The sequence below is a fragment of the Gracilinanus agilis genome, chromosome 2, assembly GCF_016433145.1.
Source record: "Gracilinanus agilis isolate LMUSP501 chromosome 2, AgileGrace, whole genome shotgun sequence".
Lineage (NCBI taxonomy): Eukaryota > Metazoa > Chordata > Mammalia > Didelphimorphia > Didelphidae > Gracilinanus > Gracilinanus agilis.
In genome coordinates this window covers 95,544,902-95,571,381 of record NC_058131.1, presented here as the reverse complement: position 1 = coordinate 95,571,381, position 26,480 = coordinate 95,544,902, and the positions used below count along the sequence as shown (strand labels likewise).

The 26,480-nt window shown below is 46.0% G+C and overlaps 1 protein-coding gene across 1 annotated transcript in view; it reads right to left on the bottom strand.

The window, feature by feature from the left end:
- The window catches only part of TTC7A (tetratricopeptide repeat domain 7A), a 175,128-nt gene that overhangs the window by 50,036 nt on the left and 98,612 nt on the right, over nt 1-26,480 (bottom strand). The window contains exons 12-15 of the mRNA XM_044663296.1: nt 21,874-21,991; nt 19,970-20,027; nt 17,621-17,693; nt 5,509-5,669 (exon numbers count right to left, since the gene is read on the bottom strand). Coding sequence (XP_044519231.1) covers nt 5,509-5,669; nt 17,621-17,693; nt 19,970-20,027; nt 21,874-21,991 — 410 coding nt within the window. The remainder of the gene's footprint in view (nt 1-5,508; nt 5,670-17,620; nt 17,694-19,969; nt 20,028-21,873; nt 21,992-26,480) is intronic.

Here is a 26,480-nt window from a genome sequence, read left to right as displayed (position 1 = left end):
AAATGCTTGCTGATTGGATTGATATAAAGATGGTTTCCAAGTATCTAATGATTTGTCTGATAAAAGAGGATTTAGACTTGTCTCTCTTGTTTGTCTCTGGGTACAGAACTAAGAATAATGGGAACTGAAGAAAGACACATTTCACATTGATATAAGGAATAAAAGAAAATGTAACGGTTATAGCTACCAATTTTCAGACATCAAACCATACTCAAAAGTAATAATCATCTACACTATTTGGTGCTAGTTAAAAAAAAGGAGAGATCAATGAAATGGACTAGAAATAAAAATAATTTTAAAAATTCACCTCAATAACCCATGTTCAATAAACCCAAGGACATAAATTATTTGGGGAAGAGGTCCTTATTGGATAAAAATTTCTGGGATAACTGGAAAGCATTTTCCTAGAAATTAGGTTTAGAACAACATCTCACACCATGAGCCACTTCCTGCCTAAAATGGACAAGTGACCTGAATGTCAAAGGTCACAATATAAAAAACAAACTGGAAGGGGACCATATTAGGTACTGTCCACAGGTATGGCAAAGGGGACAATTCTTAACCAAGAATGGAATTTAATGGCAATCATAAATGATAAAGATGGATAATTTTATTTATATGAAATCAAAAAGCTTTTGCATTAGCAACATCAAATGTACCTAGGATAAGTAGGCACATGCTTGACTAACTATTCAGTAGCTCCTTATTATGTCTATGATAAAACAGAAGCTCCTCAACTTGGCATTTAGAGCTCTCTAAAATCTAGTTCCATAGTACCTTTTCAGGTTTATTTCATATTATTCTCTACACATTTGACATTCTTACCAAGCCAAATGAAGTCAGCTTTCTATGTCCTGCCTTCATGCCTTGGCCTAAGTCCAGAATGGACTCCCTCACTTCTGTCTGTTAGAACCTTTATCTTGGTGGGCAGCTGGATGGCTCAGTGGATGGAGAGCCAGGCCTAGAGATAGGAGGTCCTGGGTTCAGATCTATCCTCAGACACATCTTAGCTGTGTGACCCTGGGCAAGTCACTTAACCCTCACTGCCTAGCCCTTACTGCTCTTCTGCCTTGGAGCCAATACACAGTATTGATTATGAGGCAGAAGGTGAGGGTTTAAAGAGAAAAAAAGCCTTTACCTTCCTCCTTTCTTTTGCTGGTCCTACCAAATGCCCATATATTTACTTGCCTGTGTGTTCCCCAGCAGAATGTGAGCTCCCTGTAGTGTCTGTCATTTGTGCCCCTGTATCCCCCATGCCTTGTACACATAGGCAAACTGAACTAGACTGGACAGAGCAGAAATCTCCCTGGAGACACCACAGAAAAGACTCTTGTCCGGGTATGGCCTGTGAGGAGGCACCCCGGCTGGAACCAGCTGGTTCCCATCCGATACAGCAGGGCGAGCAGAGATGGAGCACTGCCTGTGGACACTTCCGTACAAGGTGGCGCGCAGGGCTCATCCAGGTCATAAAGACCCAGAGCTTGTGTCCTGGAGGGCTGGAGGCCCAGATGAAGCGGCACCATGGCAGGCCCAAACCCAGCAGAGAGGGCAGAGGGAGACGACGAGGGAAGAAGGGAGTCGCAGGCGTATCCATCCCTGCTTTTACTGAAGTCTCCAGATGGAGGGCCTGGCGAGGAGGACTCGTAGGGAAGCATTTCCTTCTACCTTCGTTTCAGCAGAACCCTGACTGAGAGACCCAGAGCGGGGAAACCTGGAAGCTCAGCGGGCCAAGACCCTGCTGAGCCGGGCAGGGCCACGGCGGCTCACAAAGCACACTCCCCACCGGCCCTGCAGCTCGGGGTGCGGGTTTAGCAAAGGCAGATGTTACTATTAAGAGATGGGTCATTTGCCCCCATGCTTTTTCATTATAATCTCACCTGGTTACATCACAGGCAGAGTCAGGGCCCTGGGTTTGGGATTAGTGGGTTCCGTTGGCTAATCCCTTGTACATGCAGATGATTTGATCCAGGCCTTCAGGCGGGATAAGCTACCTGGGTAGCTTATCTGTGGAGAGGAATGGGCCGTCCTGGGCCCAGACAGCAGTGACTCCCTGGGAAGAAGGCATGGTCTCCAGGAGCAGTGTTGGGGCACTCCGGCCCTCCTTCCCTGCTCCCTTCGGTGTGGCCAACACACACCCAAGCCCAGGTGGGCTGGCCAGACTTGGGATCAGGTGATGTAGCCCCCAGAAGTGAGAGGACTCCAGGGAAATCAAAGCCATAGTCTAGATAAAGCCAAAGGCGAAGCTCACTCCTCACAGGAGGCCCCTAAACCTCTTCCTTTCCACGCCTCCCCGCAGCTGGATGTTCTTTCCAAAAACCACTGATGCAAGCATTCCCTGAGAAACTGGGTTATATGGTTACACATTGACATATTGATTTATCAGCCTACGGAAAACTCAGTCTAGATTCAATGAGGTAAACTAAGTCTATTGTAAAAGAATGATAAATTATCTACATTCATTGTGTATGCAAAAAGCTTACCTAATCCCTTAGCCTACATCACTTTCTATAAAATACTAGCTGGGATCAATAAACCTGGGCCCCGAGCTAAGCCCTGGGGACACAAAGAAGTATCCTGACAGTCTCTACTGCTCAGGAAGCTCACAGGCTCACAGGGGGAGACCACCTGGAAGCAGCTCCGTACAAACAACACACACAGAGGCACACAGAGGCACAGAGATCTCGGAGGAAGGCCACAGTACGGAGGGGAAGAGCCGGGGCTTTAGCAGACTTAAAGGAAGCCTCCCGGCCAGGAGGCAGGGGCAGAGATGGAGATGGGGGATCCTGTCCAAGCACCACAAGACTGTAGATAAAGTGTAAAGTACATTGGAGAGGTAGAAAAGGGCCAGGTGATGGGTTTAAAAGAGCAGATTTTATTTCATTTTATTCTTTAATACCCATTTGCTCTAGCTTAGAATGGAGACTTGAGATTGGGCAGAAGGGCGGTAAGGGTTAGGCAATGGGGGTAAGTGACTTGCCCCGGCTCACCCAGCCATAGAGGACTTGATGTATGTCCGACCCTGGAGACAATAGGGAGCCATGGAAGTTTACTGAGAAGGGGACGGACTTGATGCACTTTAGGAAGGTCCCTTTGTTGGGGGGGGGGTGACCCTAAGACAGGGAGACCCACAGAAGGTCTCCTGCAGTTGTGTGGGTATAAGGCAAAGGAAGTCTGTAGTGACACGGGGCAATGTCGGGAGAGGGAAGGGAGCACACGGAGCAGGGTGAGGAAGGAAGAATGGTTGTGTGAAGAGGAGGCTAAAGAGAAAGCCAGTCTAGGATAACGTCTAAGCGATGAGCCAGGTGCCTGGGAGGCGGTCATACTCTCAACGGCAATATGGAAGTCAGGAGTAGGGGAAGAATGAATTCAGTTTTGGGAACATTGAGCTAGAAATGTCTTTCGCACCTCTAAAAGCCTGGATGTCAGGAGAGAGCTGAGGGCTGGAAAAAAGAGCTGAGAATCCTCTACACAGAGAGTTCTCGGGGCTAAGATCAGCACAAAAAACAGGAGGGGAGGAGACAGGCAGAAAAGGCCCAGGAGGAAGCCCCGCAGGAACGGTTCAGAGAGGCAACAGGGGGACCCGGAGAGGGTCAAAAGCTAGGGAAGCCGGCAGGAAGGAGAAGAGGGGGGCTGCCAGTGCGGCCAGGGAGCCTGAGGAACCAGACAAGGCCAGTAAGTTCGGCAACTGGCCACTCACTGGTTCCTCTGGAGAGCAGCTGAGGCTGAATGATGATGAGAGCGAGAGGAGGCCATGGAAGAGGGTTACAGTATGGGAAAGTGGTTTAGCCAGGGTTAGCATGCTCTGCCTATGGCTGGAGTTGGGGGGTGTCGATCTATGTTTAAATTTAGGGAGTAGACTGTGATTGGGAGGCAGGGTACACATGTGCCATGCACTGGCCCTCCTGGCCGAGGCCTCCTGATTGGGATCTGAGCGGGTATCTGCAGTGACTCTCCCCCCAGACACCCTGGGCCAGCTCTGGACTCGTGTCCTCAGGCTCTGCCATGGCCTCTGCACACTGTCGAGGATGACGCCCCCATGCAAAGTAGCAGGTGCAAGGCTTTTCCTCCACTATAGAACGGCACTTCTCCAGGGCAGTCAGTTCTAAAAGTGACCTTGCTCTGGGAGACAGAACAGCCTTTGTTTTGCCTTTTCAAAGGTTCTCCAAATTGATCTATTTTAGCTTTCAAATTCTAGTATATCAGAGTTTGAAGGAATATACCCCAAACTAGGCAGCTCCTCTCCTGGAGAGGAGATCCATGAAATGCTGCCCAACAGCCCCTCTAGTGCAGACTCCCGTTCCTCAAATTCCCTACCCTCAGTCCCCCAAAGCCATTAACCCCAAAATCCACACTGGCATAAACAGCTTATTCTCTGTTGCCTTTTGTGGCTGGAAGAGTATCAAAGAAGATTAACACTGGAGGAGCTGAGGATAAAGGAAGACTCACTGTTATATTCAAAAGAGAACTAATCAGCAGGAAGGGAAGGAAATAAGCACTTAGAAAGCCCGGGATGTGCCAAGCTCTGTGCTGATGACTTCACAAATATGATCTACTAAGAACCCTGTGAGGAATGGGTGCTATTATTATGCCTATTTTACAGTTAAGGAAACTGAGGCAAACAAAGGTAAAGTGATTTGTTCAGGGCCATATAGCTAGTGAATAGCTAAGGCTACATTTGAACTCAAGACTTTCCTGACTCCAGGCCCCATGGTGCCATCTAGCTGCCCCAGGACCAGCTTGGGGTGAAGGCATGGGGCACAGCCTCTACTGCTTCACTGGTGCTGCCTGGAGGGCCTGGCTATCCTATTACGTCTCTGAGGGACTTTGGGTAAATCACATCGTCTGGAATCCTAATCCCCCACGCCCTGGCATGTGTGTTCTCTATGCTTCCTCTGTCTTTGAGGACCTCTTTACTCCCCTAAAACCTTGCCGTGCTATCACAATAACGACTCTACAACAGAAGGGCAAGGGGGTGAAGGGACTCACCCAGGGTCATACAGCAGGCTGAATCTGTTTATGATGGGACCTTTTAGAGCTAAGGGTTGTACCTTATTTCGGTATTTGGTGTGAGATGCTGGCCTGACCCTAATTCCTGCTGGACTGTTTCCAAGTTTCCCCAGTCATTTTTTGCTGAATGGTGAGTCCTGACCCCAGCATCCGGGCTCTTTGCTGGTGGCTAGACTTGTGCTCTTCTGTATGTAGTGGGCCTGATCTGTTTCCCTGATCGACTTCTCTATTCTTCAACCAGTCCCAAATCCTTAGGACGTGGCTCGCTCTCTTTACTGCTCTGAAAGAGCCCTGAGAGTCAAGCACATGGAGGCACTGGCCAGGCCTCCCCAACTAGACCAAAGGCCCCTGTGGAAGGGGGGACACTGCACCTCCTCCTCCCTCCCTCATAGCAGCCAGCCCAGAGTGGGACAAAGTGCTGGAAGTGTGTGTGTGTGTAGCCTCGCACTGGCAAGAGAGCCATCCAGAGCCTGGGCACTGTTGGCCAGGGCGCCCACTCACTTGAAGTTTTCTGGGTACTCGGCGACTGCCATGTGGATGACTTCCAGGGCTTGCTGGTAGTGTTTCTGGGCGGAGAAGAGCAGTGCCAACAGGTGGAGGGCGTGGACATCATCCTTGCATATGTTCAGGGACTCTTGTAGTTGCTCTATGGCATCAGGGATCTGTAAGGGGAAAAAAAGACGCTTGCTGTGACCTCCTGGCACCGACTTTCCCCTAAAGTAGACAACTCCCCTGGACACAGGCATCCTGGGGCACAAAGGGAATCCGGGTGGTCATCAGAGACAAGGTATCACGGCAGCCTGCTCTTCTAGCTCTGGTCAAGGATGGGCAGCTGAGCCGTTTCCTCTAACAAACCATCTCCTGCCCAACCTGCACCTGAACAAGAAACCTTTGTGCTCAACGAATGGTCATCCAAGTCCTTGCTTCAAGATCTCTCGTGAGGGCAGAAATAGTACTAACAGACAGAGGTTTATCTAACACTGAACTGAAAGTACTTGAAGACAGCCACAAAGCCCCTGCAGCTTCTCTTCTTCCAGCTTAAACACTCCAAGTTTCTCGAGCTGACCCTCATTGGGTAGGATTTCAAAGCAGAAGAGCTGCAGAGTGGAGAGGGCATTGGACTTGGAGCTAGGGAGCCCTGAGTGTGCATCCTATCTCAGACACTGAGTTGTGACTTTGGGTACATCATTTAACCTTTCCCAGCCCGTTTCTTCATTTGTAAAATGAGGGTTTTGCACTCGATGACTTTTAAGATCCCTTCCAGTTCTAAATCTAATATGATCCTTCCTTCAACCAACCAAGCCAACAGCTCTAGCTTTTGTGTTCTAGAATCCAGTACCAACAACTTTAGACAAGTTAGCCATTTCAGTTTCAAATCTGGCCTCAGACACACTTGACTCCCATTGCCTAGCCTTTATTGCTCTTCTGTGTGTGTATGTGTAGCAGAGACAGAGAGAGATTGGAAAGAAGAAGGAAGGGTGAGAGGGGATGGGGGGAGAGAACTTAATGAACACTGTGATTGAGAAAGATTAGTCTGGTGATAGGATACAGGATGGAATGGAGCAAGGTAAAACTCAAAACCAGAAACACTGGATAAAATCAGAGATCTCAGAATTCTCAGAGCTGGAAGGACACTGGGAGACCATCTACTCCAGCTCAGAGTTGACGAGGGTGCCCTCTAGGAGGTACCTGACCACTGACCATGGCGCACTTCAAGTGAGGAAGTACCTATTCTACACCCAGAGGCTGCTGGGATAGCTCAATTAACAAGGCTTTCCCCTACCATTCAAGCTTAAATAGGAGCCTCTGTAATGGCTACTCACTATTCCCAGGTCTGCCCTCTGGGGCCCAGGAAAAGAAATCTGATCCCTTTTGTACAAGAAGGCCCTTCACAGACCTGGGAACAGCTATCACATTCCTTTCTGAAGTCTTCTCTTCTCCAGCACTCCCTGGTCCTTCCAGAGATGTCCACATGGCATGAATTCAGTCCATGATGTTCCTGGTTACCTTGCCCTGTATACTCTCTCCAGCTTATCAATGTTCCTTCAAAATGGTAATGGCCAGAACGAATTATACCCAATACTCCAAAAGGGGTCTGCCTTTTAGGACTGGAACTCATTCTGGACACCCTGACCTTCTTAAAAACAACCTGAGACAAGCCCTGCTTTTATGGCTGTCCCATCACATTGCTGCCTCCTCCAGAGTCTGTGGTCTACTAAAAAACCCAGATCTTTGGAACAAGTGTTGTCTACTCACTTTGCCTTAGGTTTTCTATTCTGGCTGCAGGAACTCCAGAAAAGAATCCCAAGGAGAGAATGTCAAGTTGCAAAATGCATCTGCCCCTATTAATTCTACAACGCAAGCCTCAGAACCAACCCCTTTCACATTTAAACAATAAACTCAGGTGACATTCTTATTATCTAGTTCCAGTACCTCTAGCCAAGTTAGAAAAGGGTCTTAATGAGGTAAGAGTCACAGCCCCTCCTACTTCTCCTTCCTAGTGAGAGATTGCCATCCTGGCCCTAGCTAGGCATCTTACAAATTGGTCAGCAGTGGGGGAGACAGGCACAATTGGTCTAGAGCAGTGACAGCCAACCTTTTGAGCTTGGTGTGTCAAAATTCACCAAAAAACCGAGCATAAATGGGGTGGTGTGTCACTTCGAGAAAAAAAACCATAATTTCATGATATTTATAGTTTAAATAACAAAAATGTATAATTGTAAAATATAACTGTATTTAATAAACCAAAATAGGTAAATTAATATAGGTAGAATTGTCGTCTATAGTGCACAGAGTGTCTATACTACACTACAGCAAATGTTTCATCCTCGGCACGCGGCCCCATACTTCTCTATATGTGGCTGCATGTCATTGAAAATGGCTATGCATGTCAGTGCTGACATGCATGTCATAGATTTGCCATCACTGGTCTAGGGTATGGAGGGTTCAGCGCTGGACAAACAAACCAGAATATATCTGACTTAAAATTCAATTCATCAGCCATTTAGTGACTGCCAAGGCACTGGAGTAAAAAAGACAAAAAACCCAGCAACAAAAAAAAGCCTCTTCTTTTCAAGGAGTTTTTCTACTGGGAAGGAGACACAACATGTTATACATAAGTGAGGCAGGAATATCCTTTTATTTGTGAGTTGTGACACAGGCATTTGGACATTGTCTTATCTCTGGTCCTACCTTTTAGTCTTTCATTGTAGTTAATGCTTTGCCAATGATTACATTTAAGAATAAAGCAAACAACATCCTGAACTAGAAAATATTTTTATGTCACATATTAAATGTATTTTTGCACCAAAACAGATGCAAAACCTTCCAAATTGACTACAAGCCTGGAAATAGTACTAAAGAATGTAAATACGGAACATGGTCTGGTATTTATCTGCAAGGCAGCATTCAAACCACTGAAACCCCAGAACACACTTAAAAAAAAATTGGAAACCCTTACCTTTTGCCATAGTATTAATTCTAAGACAAAAGGGCAGCAAGAGATAGGCAATTGAGGTTGAGGGACTTGCCCAGAGTCATATAGCTAGGAAGTACCTAAGGTCAGAACCCATGTGCTCTTGACTCCAGGCTCGGTGCACTATCTACTGTGCTACCTCTGGAGGCCCCACAAGCACATATTTTTAAAATACTGACTAGGACTTGAAAGCAAGAATCAAGGTAGCAGGTAGGTAGGTGAAGGGAAGGATAAAAAGGTAGTAGGGAAAACATTTGTCTTTCACCTACACATCTGACCAATTTTGTCCCTCATGTGAGAAGTTAATTGCGGGTGAATTCCTAATCACAGGTGATTCCATCTCCTGTCTTTGAGCTTTTTCATTAGCTGTCTCCCCTCTGTGGAATCCTCTCCCTCTTCGCCCCTGCATCTGAGAATATCCTTGGCTTCCTTCAAGACTCTGCTTATCTGTGCTCCTGTCAGCTGGAGAGCTTTCTTGGGCCCTCCCAACTGCTAGTTTTCCCCTCTCAGATTATCCTTATTTCACTCAGCATCTATCTTATGTGTTGAGTTATTTACATATTTTCTTCCTCATTAGAACGCAAGAGTCTTGAGGACAGGCACTGTTTCTGACTTTCTTTATAAACCCAGAATTTAGCACAATGGTTGGCATATAGTAAGGGCTTGGTAAATATTGACTGACTGATCGTTCTCTTTCAGAGTGAATCTACAGAACATTCCTTTATTATTTTAAGGGACAGATTTAAGGGAATTGTCTTTTGTCTCCCTTTGTTGTGTGGGGAGGTGGGGTAAGTTGCTGAGGGTCAGGAAGGGTCAGTCTGGCCTCTGTAGGCAGAGTCCAGAGTGCTGGTTAAGTACTGCTGGCAAAGCTCACAATCTCCCATCACACATACACTCTGTATCCCCAGTGGAGCTGGAAAGTAAATTTCCACAAATAAGGAAATGAAAAATGAATTGGGAGCTGCTGACGTAAACCTCTTTGAAGGGAACAAGAGACCAAATTCTAAATTGGCAGATGTGTAGTTTATTAAACTAATTAGCAATGTATCTTTAGAAACATGCTCCAGCTAGCCAGGCCTCTCACTTCCCCCAAATGCTCCTTCTCCCCATCACTGCCCAGAGCACCCTCCTTTCAACTCATCAGCTTCTCTGAATAATACACAGTAGCTTTCAGGTCTGTTTCTCATCTCCACCACAAAGCTGTCCCTAAGCACCGAGTGACCACCCTGCTTCCTCCCTTTTCCAGATGCCGGGCCAACCTTTCCCCTCTGGATCACTCTCTCAGTGCTTGTCATGTCACTCATTAGAAGCAGAGACTTTCAGAGCTGGAAGAGACCAATAAGAGCCTCTCTCTGGGAGGCACTTTAAGCATCCTATCCAATGTCCCTGTTTTACAGATGATAAAATTAAAGCTGACCATGCTCAAGTGATTTGGTAAGGGTCATGCCAGCCTGACTCACAAAAGGGCAGTCTGCTTAAATGGTGTGACTTAAGAATGCCACTCTTGGGACTTCCAGTTAAGATGGCAGCAGAGTAAAAACGAATCCAGATGAACGAAGGGACCCCACAACAGGGCGCAGCATTGAAGGTATGTGGAATCGGGGCATCTCCGCGCTATAAAGGGGTGAAACAGCTCTCACTAAAATGCGAGAGGAAGAAGTCCCTCCCCCACCCCCCACACCACGTACAGCTCAGAGGCCAGCGCACAAGAGTTAAAGCAGGTTTGAGGCACCCATTAAGTCACTGGCAGCTCCAGGGCTTGTTCCTGAGAGCAGCAAGACTTAGGACCCCAAGAGGCTAAAGAACACGCACAGACTTTCCCGAGCGTCTGCACGGGTGAAGGCAGTGCCCTAGGTGCAGACAAAGATCTTGAGCACAGGCTTGAACCGTGAGTGGGGACCCTGTGCAGACAGGAGGGAACAACTGATAATTGTAACTCTGAATGTGAATGATAAACCCAAAGAGCCCAACTTTTGGGACATGAATCCACTATTTGACAAAAACTTTTTGTTAATATATGCACTCAAGGATATAAATTTCCCCCTGAGTACTGCCTTGGCTGCATCCCACAGAGTTTGGTAGGATGTCTCATCATTGTCATTCTCTTCCATGAAATTGTTGATTGTTTCTATGATTTCTTCTTTGACTAATTGGTTTTGGAGAATCATATTGTTTAATTTCCAATTGGTTTTTGATTTGCCTGTCCAGGTGCCCTTACTAATTATTATTTTTATTGCATTATGATCTGAGAAGGTTACATTTATTATATCTGCTCTTTTGCATTTGTTTGCAATGTTTCTATGCCGTATTACATGGTCAATCTTTGTGAATGTACCATGTGCAGCTGAAAAGAAGGTGTATTCCTTTTTGTCCCTATTTATTTTTCTCCATATATTAATTAAATCTAATTTTTCTAGGACTTCATTTACCTCTCTTACCTCTTTCTTATTTATTTTTTGGTTTGATTTATCTAGATCTGAAAGAGGAATATTTAGATCTCCCACTATTATGGTTTTGCTATCTATTTCCTTCTTGAGCTCTGCCATTTTCTCCTTTATGAATTTGGATGCTGTACCACTTGGTGCATACATATTGAGCAGTGTTATTTCCTCATAGTTTATACTGCCTTTAATCAGGATGTAATAACCTTCCCTGTCTTTTTTAATCATATCTATTTTTACTTTGGCTTTGTCAGAAATCAGAAGAATAATTCATAGGGAGAGGACAGAATACTAAATGGTCTAAGATGACATGAGGGGTGGGAAAGAGGGGGTGAATAGTAGGGGACACCAAGAAAAATCTGAGTAAATAAGAAAAATATGATATTCTATTACACACAAAGAGGGCTATTATAATTTCTGACAAAGCTTTTGTACAAACAAAAACAATGTAGTCAAAATCAGAAGGGAAACAACAAATTGGGAAAAAATCTTTATAACAAAAAACTCTGACAGGGGTCTAATTACTCAAATATACAAGGAGTTAAATCAATTGTATAAAAAAATCAAGCCATTCCCCAATCGATAATGGGCAAGAGACATGAATAGGCAATTTTCAGGCAAAGAAATCAAAAGTATCAATAAGCACATGAGAAAGTGTTCTAAATCTCTAATAATTAGAGAAATGCAAATCAAAACAACTCTGAGGTATCACCTCACATCTAGCAGATTGGCTAAAATGAAAGAAGGGGAAAGTAATGAATGTTGGAGGGGATGTGGCAAAATTGGGACATTAATGCATTGCTGGTGGAGTTGTGAACTGATCCAACCATTCTGGATGGCAATTTGGAACCATGCTCAAAGGGCTATAAAAGAATGTCTGCCCTTTGATCCAGCCATACCATTGTTGGGTTTGTACTCCAAAGAGATCATAGATAAACAGATTTGTATGAAAATATTTATAGCTGCGCTTTTTGTGGTGGCAAAAAACTGGAAAATGAGGGTACGTCCTTCAATTGGGGAATGGCTGAACAAACTGTGGTATATGCTGGTGATGGAATACTATTGTGCTAAAAGGAATAATAAACTGGAGGAGTTCCAGGTGAACTGGAGAGACCTCCAGGAACTGATGCAGAGTGAAAGAAGCAGAGCCAGAAGAACATTGTACAGAGAGACTGATATACTATGGTAAAATCGAATGTAATGGACTTCTGTACTAGCAGCAATGCAATGACCCAGGACAATTCTGAGGGATTTATGGTAAAGAATGCTACCCACATTCAGAGGAAGAGCTACAGGAGAGGAAACATAGAAGATAAACAATTGCTTGAATGCAGGGGCTGAGGCAGACATGATTGGGGATGTAGACTCGAAACTACCACACCAATCCAGCTAACAACAATTTGGAAATAGGTCTTGATCAATGACACATGATAAAACCAGTGGAAATGTGCATCGGCTATGGGTGGGGGTAATGCGGGGGGGGGAGGGGAAAATAGGAGCATGAATCATGTAACTATGTTAAAAATGATTATTAATAAATTTAGTTTAAAAAAATTAAAAAAAAAAAAAAAGAATGCCACTCTTTCTATGCATGGATACCTTGTCTTTCCAGCTAGACTCCATCCTGCTCTCCTGATGACCCCTAGATTCTGGCTACTATACTGACAATTCTCAAACTCAGTGGCCCAAATCTGCCCTTGTGAAATCACATGAGCAACGCAGCCAGGCTTGCAATAGTCCCCCCTCCTCATTTTGGCCACTGGAGAGTTACTGTCCTCTTCTATGGCCCAAGCCAAGGCCACTTCTTCCAAAGAATTGTCCCTGATCCCTCTCCTTGTTAAAATGCTTTTAGACTCTTCAATTTTCTTTGTATATATATTGCATCCATTGATAGAATGTGAATTCTTTGAGGGAATGGGCTATATATATAAATTTCATTTTATCCTCAGAACTTAATGTCACATCTTACACAAAAGACAAGATCCCCAAGCCTAGATGCTTAAAAATATTCGTTCAATTAGTTTGTTAATTTCTTATATTTTGTTGTTCCCCTCTACCCTGATCCCTACCACCAACTTCAATACCTCTAAAGCAAATAACTGGAGGAATTTATCACTGGCCCAGCATCTATATGTAACATATATGTTTCTGGGCATAGGTCTCTACCCTAGCATTTTCAGAGGGCTTTAAGGTCTGCAAAGCACTTTTATAAATATTTCAATTCATTTTCACAGCATCCCTGAAACTGTAGATGCTATTATTATCCTTATTTGATAAATAAGGAGCCTGAAGCAGACACGTTAAATGACTTGCAGAGTCACTCAGCTAGGAAATCTCAGAATCCAGATTTGAACCCAGGACCAGGCTTGGCTTTTATCCACTGAGCCACCTAGCTGCCCTCAGAATAATATCTCAATTGTAGGATGTTAGAGACAGAAAGACCTCACGGATCATTCAGTCCAACTTTCTGCTGATAATAATGACAGCTAGCATTCTAGATCACTGTAAGGTTTGTGCTTTACGAATAGACCCCAGGAGTTAGGTGCTAATTTTATGAGGTCTTTTTACATAGGAAGATTAAGAGATTAAGAGAGCTTGCCTCCAGCTAGGAAGAGTCAAGATTGGAAGCCAAGTCTTCCTGACTCTAAGTTCAATGCTCTGTGACTAAGCTGTCTAGCTATCCATCACTGCTTACTGGGGATGGGCATAAGGCCCAAGAAAATCCAGGGACTCACCCCGAGCCCATATCTAGTGTGTAGCAGAGCTGGGTGTTCAGAATTCTGCTGTGGAGGAGCACACCAAGGACTACGCATTGTGGAGTTTTATCTAGGTCCAGTCATGCTAAAGAGCAATTTGCCCAAAGGTGCCCAATGAGACCACTACAAGCTTATCCCCAAAGGTACTAAAGACAGAGCAAAAGTGTGGGCAGAATATTCACAGTGGTGAAAACTAGGAGCTAAGAGGGAGTGGAAGCCCCTGGCCAGGGAGTGATTGAAGAAGGCATAGGGACATAAGGGACTATGGCTATGCTGCAAGAAACGATAGAGACAGTTTCAGAGGAAAACAACTTATGCAATAACAATACTGTAAAAGTGGGGCAGCTAGATAGCCCAGTAGATAGAGCACCAGACCTGGAGTCAGAAAGACCTGGGTTCAAATCTGACCTTAGACACTTCCCAGCTGTGTGACTCTGGCCAAGCCACTTCATGATCCCAATTGCCTAGCCATTGCCACTCTTCTGCCTTAAAATTGATACTAAGACAGAAAATAAGGGTTAAAAATGCTTTAAAAACAACTTTTGAAAAACTTAAGACCTCTGATTAACAAAATCATCAGTTATGATTCTAGAGAACTAATGGAAGTACTACTAGCCTCCTGACAGAGGTAAAAGACTCATGATGTAGAATAAAAAGTATATTGTTAGGATGTGGCCAATTAGATAATTTGTTTTGCTTATCTATATACAGGTATCCTTTCCACATCACTGGGGTTAGGAGTACATCAATCTGGAGAATCTACCTAAGTTTTTTGGCCTTCTCTTCATGCCAGAGAAGAAGTCTGATTTTTTTCTTTTTCTTTTATGGTGTTTATAGTTCCTTATTGTAAAATTTGGGTTAAGTATTTGGTCAGAGGCTCTTTTATGCATTTCTGAGTTTCTAAACTTTTTCTATGTCAGTTGCTGGCCTTTGTATATGTCACCTGTGGCTTCCACAACTTCCCCCCAAAATTTTCATTTAATTTCTTATGCTGCCCTGTGATATATCAAAACCATGATTGGGATAGTCACAATCAATGGTAATTTTAGGGGAGTTTTGTGAGAGCTTTATGTGGATTTTCCAAATTGTGAGGGTGCCAAGCTCCTAAACCCAATAGTAGGGAAAGGATGCCTATATGTTTATTACAAAGGTTTGGAGTTTTCTCATTATAATGGTGGGAGGTAATAAAAAAAGATTTTTATTAATAGAAAAAATGTGAATTTATTGTAATTTTTAAAAAGCAAGGATTCAGAATGTTATAGATCAAGATCATCCTTTCCCACAGTACAGCTTTTTAGAGTCTGACTGCCTCTGAGAGTCTTCAACTATCATCAGGTTAATATCTGAAATTCTTTCCATCAAAATGTCATCTCTTTAGCTTTAGACTTTAAGATTCCAGTTAAAATGAAAATCCCACTGGCAAGAATCACAGCCTAAGCTCTTATCAGTCACTTTCACTGAAGAGTGGATGAAGGGTTTGAGAAAACTTGGATAGAGAAAGGGATGCAAATGCCGAGGAGGGGCATGGGAGGGCCATAGGAGGTCACAAATGGGAGAAAAAGGGCAGCAAGGTTTCATACAAATTATCCAACTTATCTGCTCTTTATGCCTGGCCAGGCCCCTAAAGTAGCTAGAAGTACTGGTTTTCTATGAACAGGTTGGACGCTTCCCCTGAATTACGGGATGCTTAAGAAAGAGAGGCAGGAAGACCAAGGAGGTTAATGACCCTCTATAGTTGTATGGCCTTGGTTGGTTCTGGACTCTTGAAGGTACAGGTCTGAATCCTGGTTTCCTGACTCTGACCTGCGGATTCTGCTCTTGCTGGTTACAGATTTCAATCTGCTTTTTGGTTTCCCTAGAAGTGGTGCTGGCCATTTCCAAGGCCTAGGTTGAGGCAATAGGCCCCCAGGGGAAAGAAAGGTCAGTATGGACCAAACAGAAAAGTTCTAAAGCCCAGAGATAACAGTCCTGAGAAGCAAGGGGGCTAGAGAGCCCTTTAGGAAAAAACAGAAAGATGCTACAGGAGATGTGCTGAATAATTGAAGATATTAAAAAATGCATCACCAAATGTTTATCATTAGCTGAACTGGCAAGAGAAATATAGACTGTTTTACAAAAAGCTAAAAATAAATCAGTCTCAGGTATCTATCTAGGCTTCCCAAAGCAGGATACTATTCCACAGACAGAGCCAAACAAGGATGGAGAGTAACAGATTAACCTAGCAACAACTCTACACTAGAGGAAGGGTTCACATTAGATGTGAAGGACAATAATCAAAATGAGGAAACAAGAAGAGAAAGAAAGAGAATGCCAGAGACTAAGTGATCCAGAGAAAGAAAGAATCACAGAACAAGTGAGAAGAACTGAGACAGAGCAAGAGAGCAAGGGAGAGATAGAGAGGAAGTAAGAGAGAGACAAAGGGCAGTGAATGACAAAGGCAGAAAGCAAGTGATAGAGGCAAAGAACAAGAGACAGAGACAGGGACAGAAAAAGTGAAGGACTCAAAGAGGGAGGGAAGAGGGATAAAGAGAGAGGGACAGAGGGTTAGAGAAGGAGGGACAGAGGGATGGAGAGAGGGAGGGACAAGGTGATAGATAGAGAAAGGGAGGGAGGGAAAGAAAGAGGGATTGAGAGGGGGAGGGATACAAGGATGGAGAGAGGGAGGGACAGAGGGATGAAAAGAGGAAGAGGGATGGAAAAAGAGGTATACAGGGATGGAGAGAGTATGTTCAAACAAATACTCTTCAAAAGAGAAGGAAATCAAAGTGAAGCACAGTGGTGGATCCTATAAGAATAGACCAAGGGTCAGAGTCAAAAAGATGGGCCAAGGGGGCAGCTGGGTAGCTCAGTGGAGTGAGAGTCAAGCCTAGAGACGGGAGGTCCTAGGTTCAAACCTGGCCTCAGCCACTTCCCAGCTGTGTGACCCTGGGCAAGTCACTTGACCCCCATTGCCCACCCTTACCAATCTTCCACCTATGAGACAATACACCGAAGTACAAGGGTTTAAAAAAAAAAAATTACAAAAAGATGGGCCAAAACTCAGGATGTACGACACAGGTAGAGAAAAAGGGGGCAACACAACATTGGAATAAGAACCAGAGTAGACATTCCCCAAATATTCAAAGAATGAAGGGATGAGTAAGTGGAGGAGATTCTACTAGATAACTAACATGAGCTTTTCTTCCCCTTGCAAGAAAGAGTAAAGAGCAAAAAAAAAAAAAAAAAAAAAGCCTGCTCTGAGTGCACAGACAAGAAAGGCTCAGAAAAATTAAGGGACTTGCCAGGCTAATAAGACAACAGAATTCAGCTCTCCACAGCTTTGGAGTTCACACAGTTAAAATCACCTAGAGAGGATTCTTATGGAATGAGGAAACCATTCAAAACTGTCATGTTGGCCTTTGAAGGCTGGGCTGCTTCTAGCCTTGGGCTTCAGTCTTGAAAACCTAACCGAGGGAGATGAACAATTCAGATTGCTGCTCCTAGACTAACAGTTCACCCAATCAGCCTAGAAAAGTCAAAAGAATTTGTCTATTTGAGCTGGGGTGCGGGTGGTGGAGCAGGCCTGCAGGGAGCCTCAGGCTTGCCAAGAGAAGAGTCAGCAGATGAAATGCCAGTGCTTAGCGTCAGAGATTTATCCCTGAGCCTAGGAGTAGGGGCTGCTCTCAAGTCAGCATCCCAAGATTAAGGATAGGCCTCCCAATAGAACCAAGGGCTAGGCTAAGACGCAGATATGCAGGTCTGCCTGAGAAGAGGACTGTTGCCAGGTCATTTTGTTCCCCTGAGGCTCCTGGAGAAAGCTAAGCCAGAGACTAGGGTGAAAGCATAAACAAATGCTTAATATGGTCTGTTGCCATCTCTTGGGAGACAGGGACCTGAAATGCCCTGGGAGAGGGGGTGGACACAGCCCTGGGGCCCAGCAACCATGAACCACAACAACCTACCTGTCTGATGAGGGCCAGCTGTAGGGCAACATAGAGAATGATGCGATGGTCATCAGGGTCCAGGGCCAGAGCTCTGTACAGAGAGGACAGAACATATAGATCAATAACGTCACAGAGAGTCTTGCTCTAAGGCTCTATGAGGGGTCTGCCTGGTGGCCCCTGCAGGGAGCTCACAGTCTATTGGGTGGGAAGATCAACACCCGAAGCACGGAGAGGCAGGCCGGAGGCAGAGGCATCCTGATGGCTCTACGGAGGGCAGCAGGCCTTGGGAAGGGGTCAGCTCCTTAAATGGCAGGTGCAATAATCAGACACACTCTGAGGAGGCTAGGGGCTCCAGGGCTGGGAGCTGGGGTCTTGGGAAGCTCCCACAGAAGAGGACTTGAATTCTCTGCCCCTTCCCCCCTCCCCACCCCTAAGTCCTGCCTGCCCCAGGCCAGTTCCTCACAGAGGGAGCCCAGAGCCAGGTTCCTCTGCAGAGCAGATGTTCCCAACTTGGTGCAGGCGCAGGGCCAGGCATGTGGACACTGGCACCTGTGCCTTTGAGTGCCTAGCAAGCCCAGCTGCAGCAGGGGAATTACTAGCCATGGAAAAAACCCATCCCAGGAAGCTGAGAGGGGGCAGACAGAGCACATTACTGGCTGCGGGGACCATTCCCTGACCCCTTCTGATCTCAGCTGGGCTGCTGAGGACAGGAACATTTCCAGCAGCCCAGGATGGACTGAGGAGTCAGGGATAATGGAGCACAAGAGGCCATCAGCTTGGTCCTAGGGTGCCTTGTCCCAAGGACAACAGCAGAAAACAACTGCCCACAAGCTCAGCCTTCCTGATGGTCCAGAGGAGGGCAGGAGCACTGGATAGGGAGGGGAGAAAACACAAAGCAGCACAGTAATAGGGAGGGGGAGAGCAGAGAGAGAGAGAAAGAGAGAGAGCTGGATCAGTCCCATTCTAGGCCCAGGGACAGTGCGTCACCCAGGTCACCCTGGCAGTGCTCCGACTACCAGGCTAGGCCTTGTCAGATCCTCACCACACTCAGGATACAGGGATGGAGACGCTATCATGGAGATGCTGTCATTCCCATTTTATCTGATGCCCTGGGCTGAGATGACACATCCCAGCTCACACAGCCACTGAGGGGCGGAGGCAGAACCCCCAGGCCAATACTCTCCTGACACCCCATCCTGGCCTCCTCATGCTCTATTTCCCATCTGCTAATGGGAATTTTCCCCATGAAAGGAAGGATCTGGACCCAGATCTTTCTGCCTTGAAGGCGGACAAGCCTGGTGAAGAGAAAGTGGCTGCCACAAAGCAATACTGAGTGGAGCAGCCCTGGGCAAACCTGGAAAAGCCCAAAGCACCCTCAGATAGTTCCTTCCTGCCCAACCTCCACCCCCCATACCCTTGACTGCTAAGGCACCATTCCATGGGCCTGTAGCATTGCTCTCCATGTAGCTCCTGCAAGATCTGGCATGGTATTGCCATGGCCAAACCAGACATTAGGAAGAGAAGTGGGCTATTTCTGTGTCTCGTGGTTGACTTTCTGACCACGCCATATGCTTTCTCTTCGACCTGAGAGTCCCCAGGGCTCCCCCAGCTTCACAAGAGCGGGGCCCAGCCTGTAAGGTCTCCCCATCTCTGCAACCTGGGAATTAGGGTGCTATTAGCACGAGGAGTCTGGGGCCAGAGTCCCATCTTCTTTTAGCCTCTGTTTCCCCAAGGGTAAGAGGTGCAGATGGGTCCAGCATCACTGGGAGCGGTGTCATGAGGACTAGACAAGGGCTCTGAAAAGGCCCAAGTTCTGGAGGACATTCTGTACCATGAGCTGCTCAGGCGTGGTATGGGCTATCTTTCCTGAACTGCCTTTTCTTTCTTTTGAACTGTGTATGGTCAGGAATGACTCAAAGGGTAGTGGAGGGGGAAGAGAGATATTTGGAAATGATGTCATAAAAAAAGAATTAATAATTTTTTTTAAAGAAAGGCATCTTGAATAATTTTTTTAAAAAGTATAAGGTGCTATACAAACCTAAGGGTCTAAAAAAGTCTAGGGCAGTGGTTCTCCAACTGCTCCCAGGACCCTTCTCAATTCTTAAAAAAATACTGAGAGCCCTAAAGAGCTTTTTTGTGAGTCATATCTGTTGACATGAACTGTATTAGAAATGAAAATGTTTTCACATTTATAGTGATAACAGTTTTCCCCTCACAGATCCTAAGCATCCTTCAGCCCCACTTTGTGAATCACCCGTCTAGAAGGGCAAAATGAGAGAATATTGGTGGCATGCCTGGCACCTCATTGAGCCTAATAAATGGTTGCTCCCTCCTCTCCCTCCCTTCCCTTCCCTCGGGTCTCCTTACCTCTCTAACATTTCAAGGGCTTTCTTGTTCAGTTCATCTTGCCTGGACTTCAGCGTTGCTATAGGAGATAAGTATGAACAACATATGAGAGACTTGCTCTGTGGCTGTCAGGTCGGCCCCTGTGCCCATCCCACACCTGGCATGGGACATGGCCTGGGTTCTCCCAGGCCTACTGAGCTCCTTCAGGAGGGCCAGGAATAGCCAAGACATCAGCCAAAGCAGCCCATCTCCAGCGGCCCACCTTGTGTCAAGGACTCCCATCCAGGGAGCTTCCTGCTGTGCAGGACACACAGAAGGCCTGGGCTGCTGCTGCTGGCCCTCTCCTCAGTGCTTTGCTCCTCAGATTGTCCTCCAGCTCCTCAGTCCTTATTCGTTTTTCCTGGCCCAGCTCAGGCCTCTCGCCATGAGGCCTGCCCTGTCCCCTAGCCCACGCTGACCTCTCCCTCCTCCCTGGGGGAGGACTTGCTCAGGGCTGCGCCGCAGCTCCTGAGGGCCTGAAGCTGCCTCAGACTCGACACTTAACCTGTGCTCTCGGGGCTCCCGGGCCCACTTCTATGGCCACACTGGCTCTGTCTGCTCCTCCTCCTGCCTCCATCAGCAAGGATGGGGCTCAGCAGGGCCCTCGATGGGACAGCCTCCTGTTTGGCTGCTCCAGTACAGCACCCGTTCTGGACACACAGCAGGCACTTCATAAGTCCTCATTCCCTCCCCACCTCCATGTCCCCAGGGTTCAGCACAGAGCCTGGCACGGGGCCTGGCACACAGTCCTGACTTGGCTTTTATGAGGTGCTCAGGCAGCGCTTGTTTCACTTCGGCTACAACCTGACTGGACAAAGAGCTGAGTCCTAGAGAAATGAGAGAACCCACAACCTCCCCCCATCCTGTGGGCTTTAAACAGAGACCTTCAATGGTTGGGGGTGAAGAAGGGGCAGTCAGGCAGCTCTGGGCAGAGAGAGTCAGGCTTGGAGATGGGAGGCCTCAGACATTTCCCTGCAGGATGACCCTGTCCAGGTCACTTAACCCACTGCCCAGGCCTCCCCACTCTTCAGCCTTGGAACCAATACTTTGTATCTATACTAAGATGGAAGGGAAGGATTAAAAAAAAAGTTAAATGAATGTGAATCCAATTTTACTTGAAATGCATTAGGGAAGCTTGTTATCTAAAAGGATTTGTCACTGAATGCCATCAAACAAATCATCCTTTTTTTTTGGTAAGATAATCTCCTCATCATAGGATTTAGTGGCAAAAAGGACTTATTTTTGTTAAGTGAGATGGTCTTAGAAATGGAGTCTGTGTAAGGCCAGGTTCACATGTGTACTCTGGACAATAAACTAGCTCCAAAGGGAATGACTGCCAAAGAAAGGTTTGTCTTTTTTTTTTTTTTCTTTAAATCTCTACCTTCCCTCTTAGAATCAATCCTGAGGATCAGTTCTAAGGCAGAAGAGTGGTAAGGGCTAGGCAGAGGGGGTGAAGTGGCTTACCCATGGTCTGAGGTCAGATTGGAACCCAGGACCTACCAACACCCAGCCTGATTTCTCTGTCTACCCGCCATCTCGTTGAGCCTAAAATGCCTATCCTTTAACAAGAACGGCAGATCCTAGCATTGGGTTAGGTGCTCTGTTCTTTTCCTTTCTGTCTTTATCCCTTATTGGGATGTATGGTACAGGTACAGAGAGCAAGAAAGCTCCTGGCCCTTGTCTTGAGGCTCAAAGCAGGAGGTGGGTAGAGATGGAGGCTCCTGGGATTAGGTCAGCCCAGATGGCAGAGAAACTATCTCTGGGCTTAGAATGGTGCCTAGGAGAGGCTGAGGGGCAGAGCCCTGGGCCCTGGGAGGCCAGGCCCCTTGTCCTGTCTATGAGGCTGGTCTGAGGGCTGAGATTTCTGCCCTTAGCCCCCCACTTACCGTCTGTTGCCTGGAGGCTGTAGGTGAGGCCCAGTGCCAGGTAGCCTTTGGGGAGGAAGCCCCCCGCATCCTCCTTCAGGTCGATGACCATCTTGGCAAACTGCTCTGCTTCTTCCAACTGCCAAGGGGAAAAACAAAGGTTTCTGCATGAGTAGCTTTCCTGGCTCCCAACAAAATGGAAGAAAACAAAGTGAACAGTCGGGCCTTCACTGGAGGGGAAGAAGGAGGGCAATGAACAGAATACAACAAAAATGTCAGCCATTAGTTTTGGCTACATGGTGCAGCCAGGCGGCAGACATCCCAAAATGGGTCCAGGCTCTGGGCCTTGCCACATTTGCCCCCCTAACCCTTCCAGCCCCTCACTGGTCTCCATGAATAACATGCTGGCACATTGAAGGATCATAGATTTAGGGCTAAAAGGGATTCCTCAAGTCAAATCCTCCTTATTTTATAGAAGAGGCCCAAAGGGTCAAGTGACTTGCCCAGGGTCACCTAGCTAAGATGGATTGATGGTGGGATTTGCACCTGGGTCCACACTGTCTCCAACTGCAGTCTAAAAGCAGATGGCACTTCTCCATTCTCAATGGGCAGAATAGAATGTTCCCTGGCTAAAGGAGGTATTGCAGAATGGACTCAGCTAAGCCCTGGATCTCTGGTCCCTCCTGCTCAGATCACAGGCAGGGAGACTGGAGATGGGGGCCACAGAGGGGCTACAAGGGCCTGAGCTTGTTTCTGCCCTCAGAGCTGGAGAAGAGCCTGCCCGCTGCTCCAGCTCCCGCAGCATCGCCCCAGTGCAGTGATGGGCACCTTTTGTGACCCGGTGATTTATTACTTTAAATTGGGCCTTGGTTCAAGGCTACGAAGGCGGTGAGCCTGCCTCTAAGTAGAGCACCCTGGGTCCTGGGCCAGGCCCGCTCCCACAGAAGCGTCCCCGGGTAGATGATGTCCAAGGGCCCTCCCGCTCCCAAGCAGGCAGCTGGGGCAGGAAAGCGAGCCCCAGGGCCCCTCCATCCAGGCCAGCTAAATGAAAAGGCAGCAGGTGGGCTGGAGGTCTGCCTCCTGCAGGATTTCTATGGAATCGGGCAGGCTGCAGCAGGACAGAGGCGGGCAGACGCCCATGATCCAGATGAGGTGGGAGAGGCCCATCCAGGGATGCCCTCACGCGGCTCTCGTGCCCCCGGCACCGGCACATTTACAGCAGTGTCTGGGGCACACATGGCCGCCCCAAGCTGAGCTGACATCGGAAGTCTCCCCATGAGATTCCACGGGCTGTCATGACACAGATGCGCAGGAAGGCTTCAGTGGTCAGAGACATGAGGAGGGATGCTGAGCTATCCCAAGTCAGCAGCAGGGCCCCAGCTCCCCTCTCCTTTCTGTGATGAGGGATGAGGTCTGCAGAACTACAACACTGCAGACATTTTCAGACTTTTTTGACACACTTGATTGGTTTTACAGATTCCCCCCCCCCTCATCTTTTTCCTTTTCTTTTTAATAATATTATTTTTAGGTGGGATGACTCTCTAAAAGGGGAAAGGGAGAGAGGGATAAGGGGAGAAGTCCTGATGAGGCTAAAAGAAATCAATAAAAATGTATTTTTAAAACACATCAGATCACTTTAGACAATATAAAATATTTGGGAATCTATCTGCTAAGATAAAAGACAGGAATCATATGAACACAACTATAAAACATTTTTCACACAAATAAAGTTAGACCAAAATAATTGGAAAACCATTAATTGCTCATGGGTAGGCTGAGCTAATATCAGAAAAATGACAATCCTACCAAAATTAATTTGCTTATTCAGTCCCATACCTATCAAACTGCCAAAAAACTATTTTATAGTACTAGAAAAAATAATAACAGAAGAAAAAAGTAGTCCGGTTAAGATGGCGGCAGAGTAAGGAGCAGCTGCTCGATCTTTCCTAACCGAAGCATACAGGACTCCTCAAGGGGACATAAAAAAGAATCCAGATGAACGAAGGAAACCCACAATAGGGCACAGCACTGAAGGTACACAGAATCGGGGCATCTCCACACTATAAAGGGGTGAAACAGCTCTCACTAAAATGCGAGAGGAAGAAGCCCCTACACCCCCCACACACACCACACACCTCGCACAATGCCAAAGCCAACACACAAGAGTGAAAACAGGACTGGGGCAACCAGTAAATCACTAGCAGCCCCAGGGCTTGTACCTGTGTGCTGCAAGACCAGGGACCCCAAGTGGCTGGGGGGCGCGCACGGACTTTCCTGAGCATCTGCATAGGCACGGACAAAGATCTCTAACACAGGGACATTCCCGAGATTCTGCACGGGTGAAGGCAGTGCCCTAGGCGCGAATAAAGATCTCCAGCGCAGGCTTGGACCTCGAGTGAGGACCCGGAGCAGACGGGAGCATGGCTGTGAAAGCAGCCCCTGAGACTGCTGAAGGAGCCTCGGGCAGAGGGGCAAACCGGGGTCTACCAGGTGGCCTGACCCCGAGGACAAGGAGACCTGAGCCCTCAGGAGCTTAGAAAGCATAGGCAGACCCTGAGTGTGAAGACAAAGCTGAAAAGGGGCGGGGTTAACGATGGCAAGCCATAGGGAAGCCCAGAAGAAGAAAAAGATTATCAAGAAAAAATCTGGAACACTCCACAACTTTTACACAGAGAAAATCCAGACAACAGAGGAAGACAAACAAGTAATCATATCCAAACCTTCCCAAAAAAATGAAAGCTGGTCACAAGCTATTGAAGAGTTCAAAAATGAGATGTTGAAGAAGATGGAAGAGATCTGGCAAGAAAATAACAGCTTGAAAGGCAGAATTTTGCAATTGGAAAGTGAGGCTCAGAAAGCAAATGAACTGATAAGCAAATTGAACACCAGAAATGACCAGATTGAAAAGGAAAACCAAAATATAATAGCCGAAAACCAAAAGATTATAGCCGAAAACCAGTCCCTAAAGGCTAGAATTGAGCAATTAGAAGCTAATGATCTCTCAAGACAACAAGAACAAATAAAACAAACAAAGTCAAAAGACTGATAAAATAGAAGGAAACATGAAATATCTCAATGAGAAAGTGACAGACCAAGAAAACCAGTCTAGAAGAGACAATTTGAGAATCATTGGTCTTCCAGAAAAGGCAGAAATTAATAGAAACTTGGACTCCATATTTAAAGAAATTATTCAGCAAAATTGCCCTGAAGTTCTACAACAAGAGGACAATATAGACATTGAAAGGATCCATAGATCACCCTCTACACTGGATACAGAAAAGTCAACATCAAGGAATATAATAGCCAAATTCAAGAGCTTTCAAGTAAAAGAAAAAATCTTACAAGAAGCCAGAAAGAGACAATTCAAATATCAAGGAGCACCAATCAGGATCACACAGGATCTGGCAGCCTCCACGCTAAAAGACCACAAGGCTTGGAATACAATATTCAGAAAGGCAAGAGAGCTGGGCCTTCAGCCATGGATCAACTACCCATCGAAATTGACTTTATACTTCCAGGGGAAAGTATGGGCATTCAACAAAATTGAAGATTTCCAAGATATTGCACAAAAGGGACCAGGACTAAATGGAAAGTTTGATAACCAACCACAAAAATCAAGAGAAACATGAAAAGGTAAATAAGAAACAGAGGGAAAAGAATGAAAACTTATAATTTTTTAAAATTTGACTCTTTAAGGGCTTCAATAAGATCTAATTATCTGTATTCCTATGTGGAGAAATGCTATGTATAATTCTCTGTAGTGAACTCTATTCACTATTATAATATTCACTATTATAGCAACCAGAAGAATAATTCATAGGGAGAGGACAGAATACTAAATGGTCTAAGATGACATGGGGGGTAGAAAAAAGGGGGGGGAATAGTAGGGGACACCAAGAAAAATCTGAGTAAATAAGAAAAATATGATATTCTATTACACACAAAGAGGGCATGGTAAGGGGAGGGGACAAATACTATTATAAGAAGGAGAGGAAGAGAGCATTAAGAGGTAATAATCAAACCTTACTCTCAGTGTAATCAACCCGGAGAGGGAAGAGTAGCTTTATTATCCATTCAGATAAAAAACTCTATCTAACCCTACTGAGAAAGTCAGAAGGGATAAACCAAAGGGAGCAGGGGAGTGGGGAGGTCAAAAAAGGGAGGGGAGAAGAAGGGGGAAGGAATTCATTAGGCCTTTAAAAAACAAAAAGAGGGGAATAACAAGGGAGGGGGCAGAAAGGGAAGTCAATCAAGGGAGGGGATAAGGGATAGTGGCTTAATAGCAAACCATTGGTTTAAAAGAAAATAGTGTAAGAAGAAGGGGTGGGTCTAGGGGAGGATACAAAAATGTCAGTGAATGCACAACTGATAATTGTAACTCTGAATGTGAATGGGATGAACTCACTCATAAAATGGAAGCAAATAGCAGAGTGGATCAGAAACCAAAATCCTACCATATGTTGTCTACAAGAAACACATAAGAGGCGGGTAGACACACACAAGTTTAAGGTTAAGGGCTTGAGCAAAATCTTTTGGGCATCAAATGAAAAAAAGAAGGCAGGAGTGGCTATTATGATTTCTGACAAAGCCAAAGTAAAAATAGATATGATTAAAAAAGACAGGGAAGG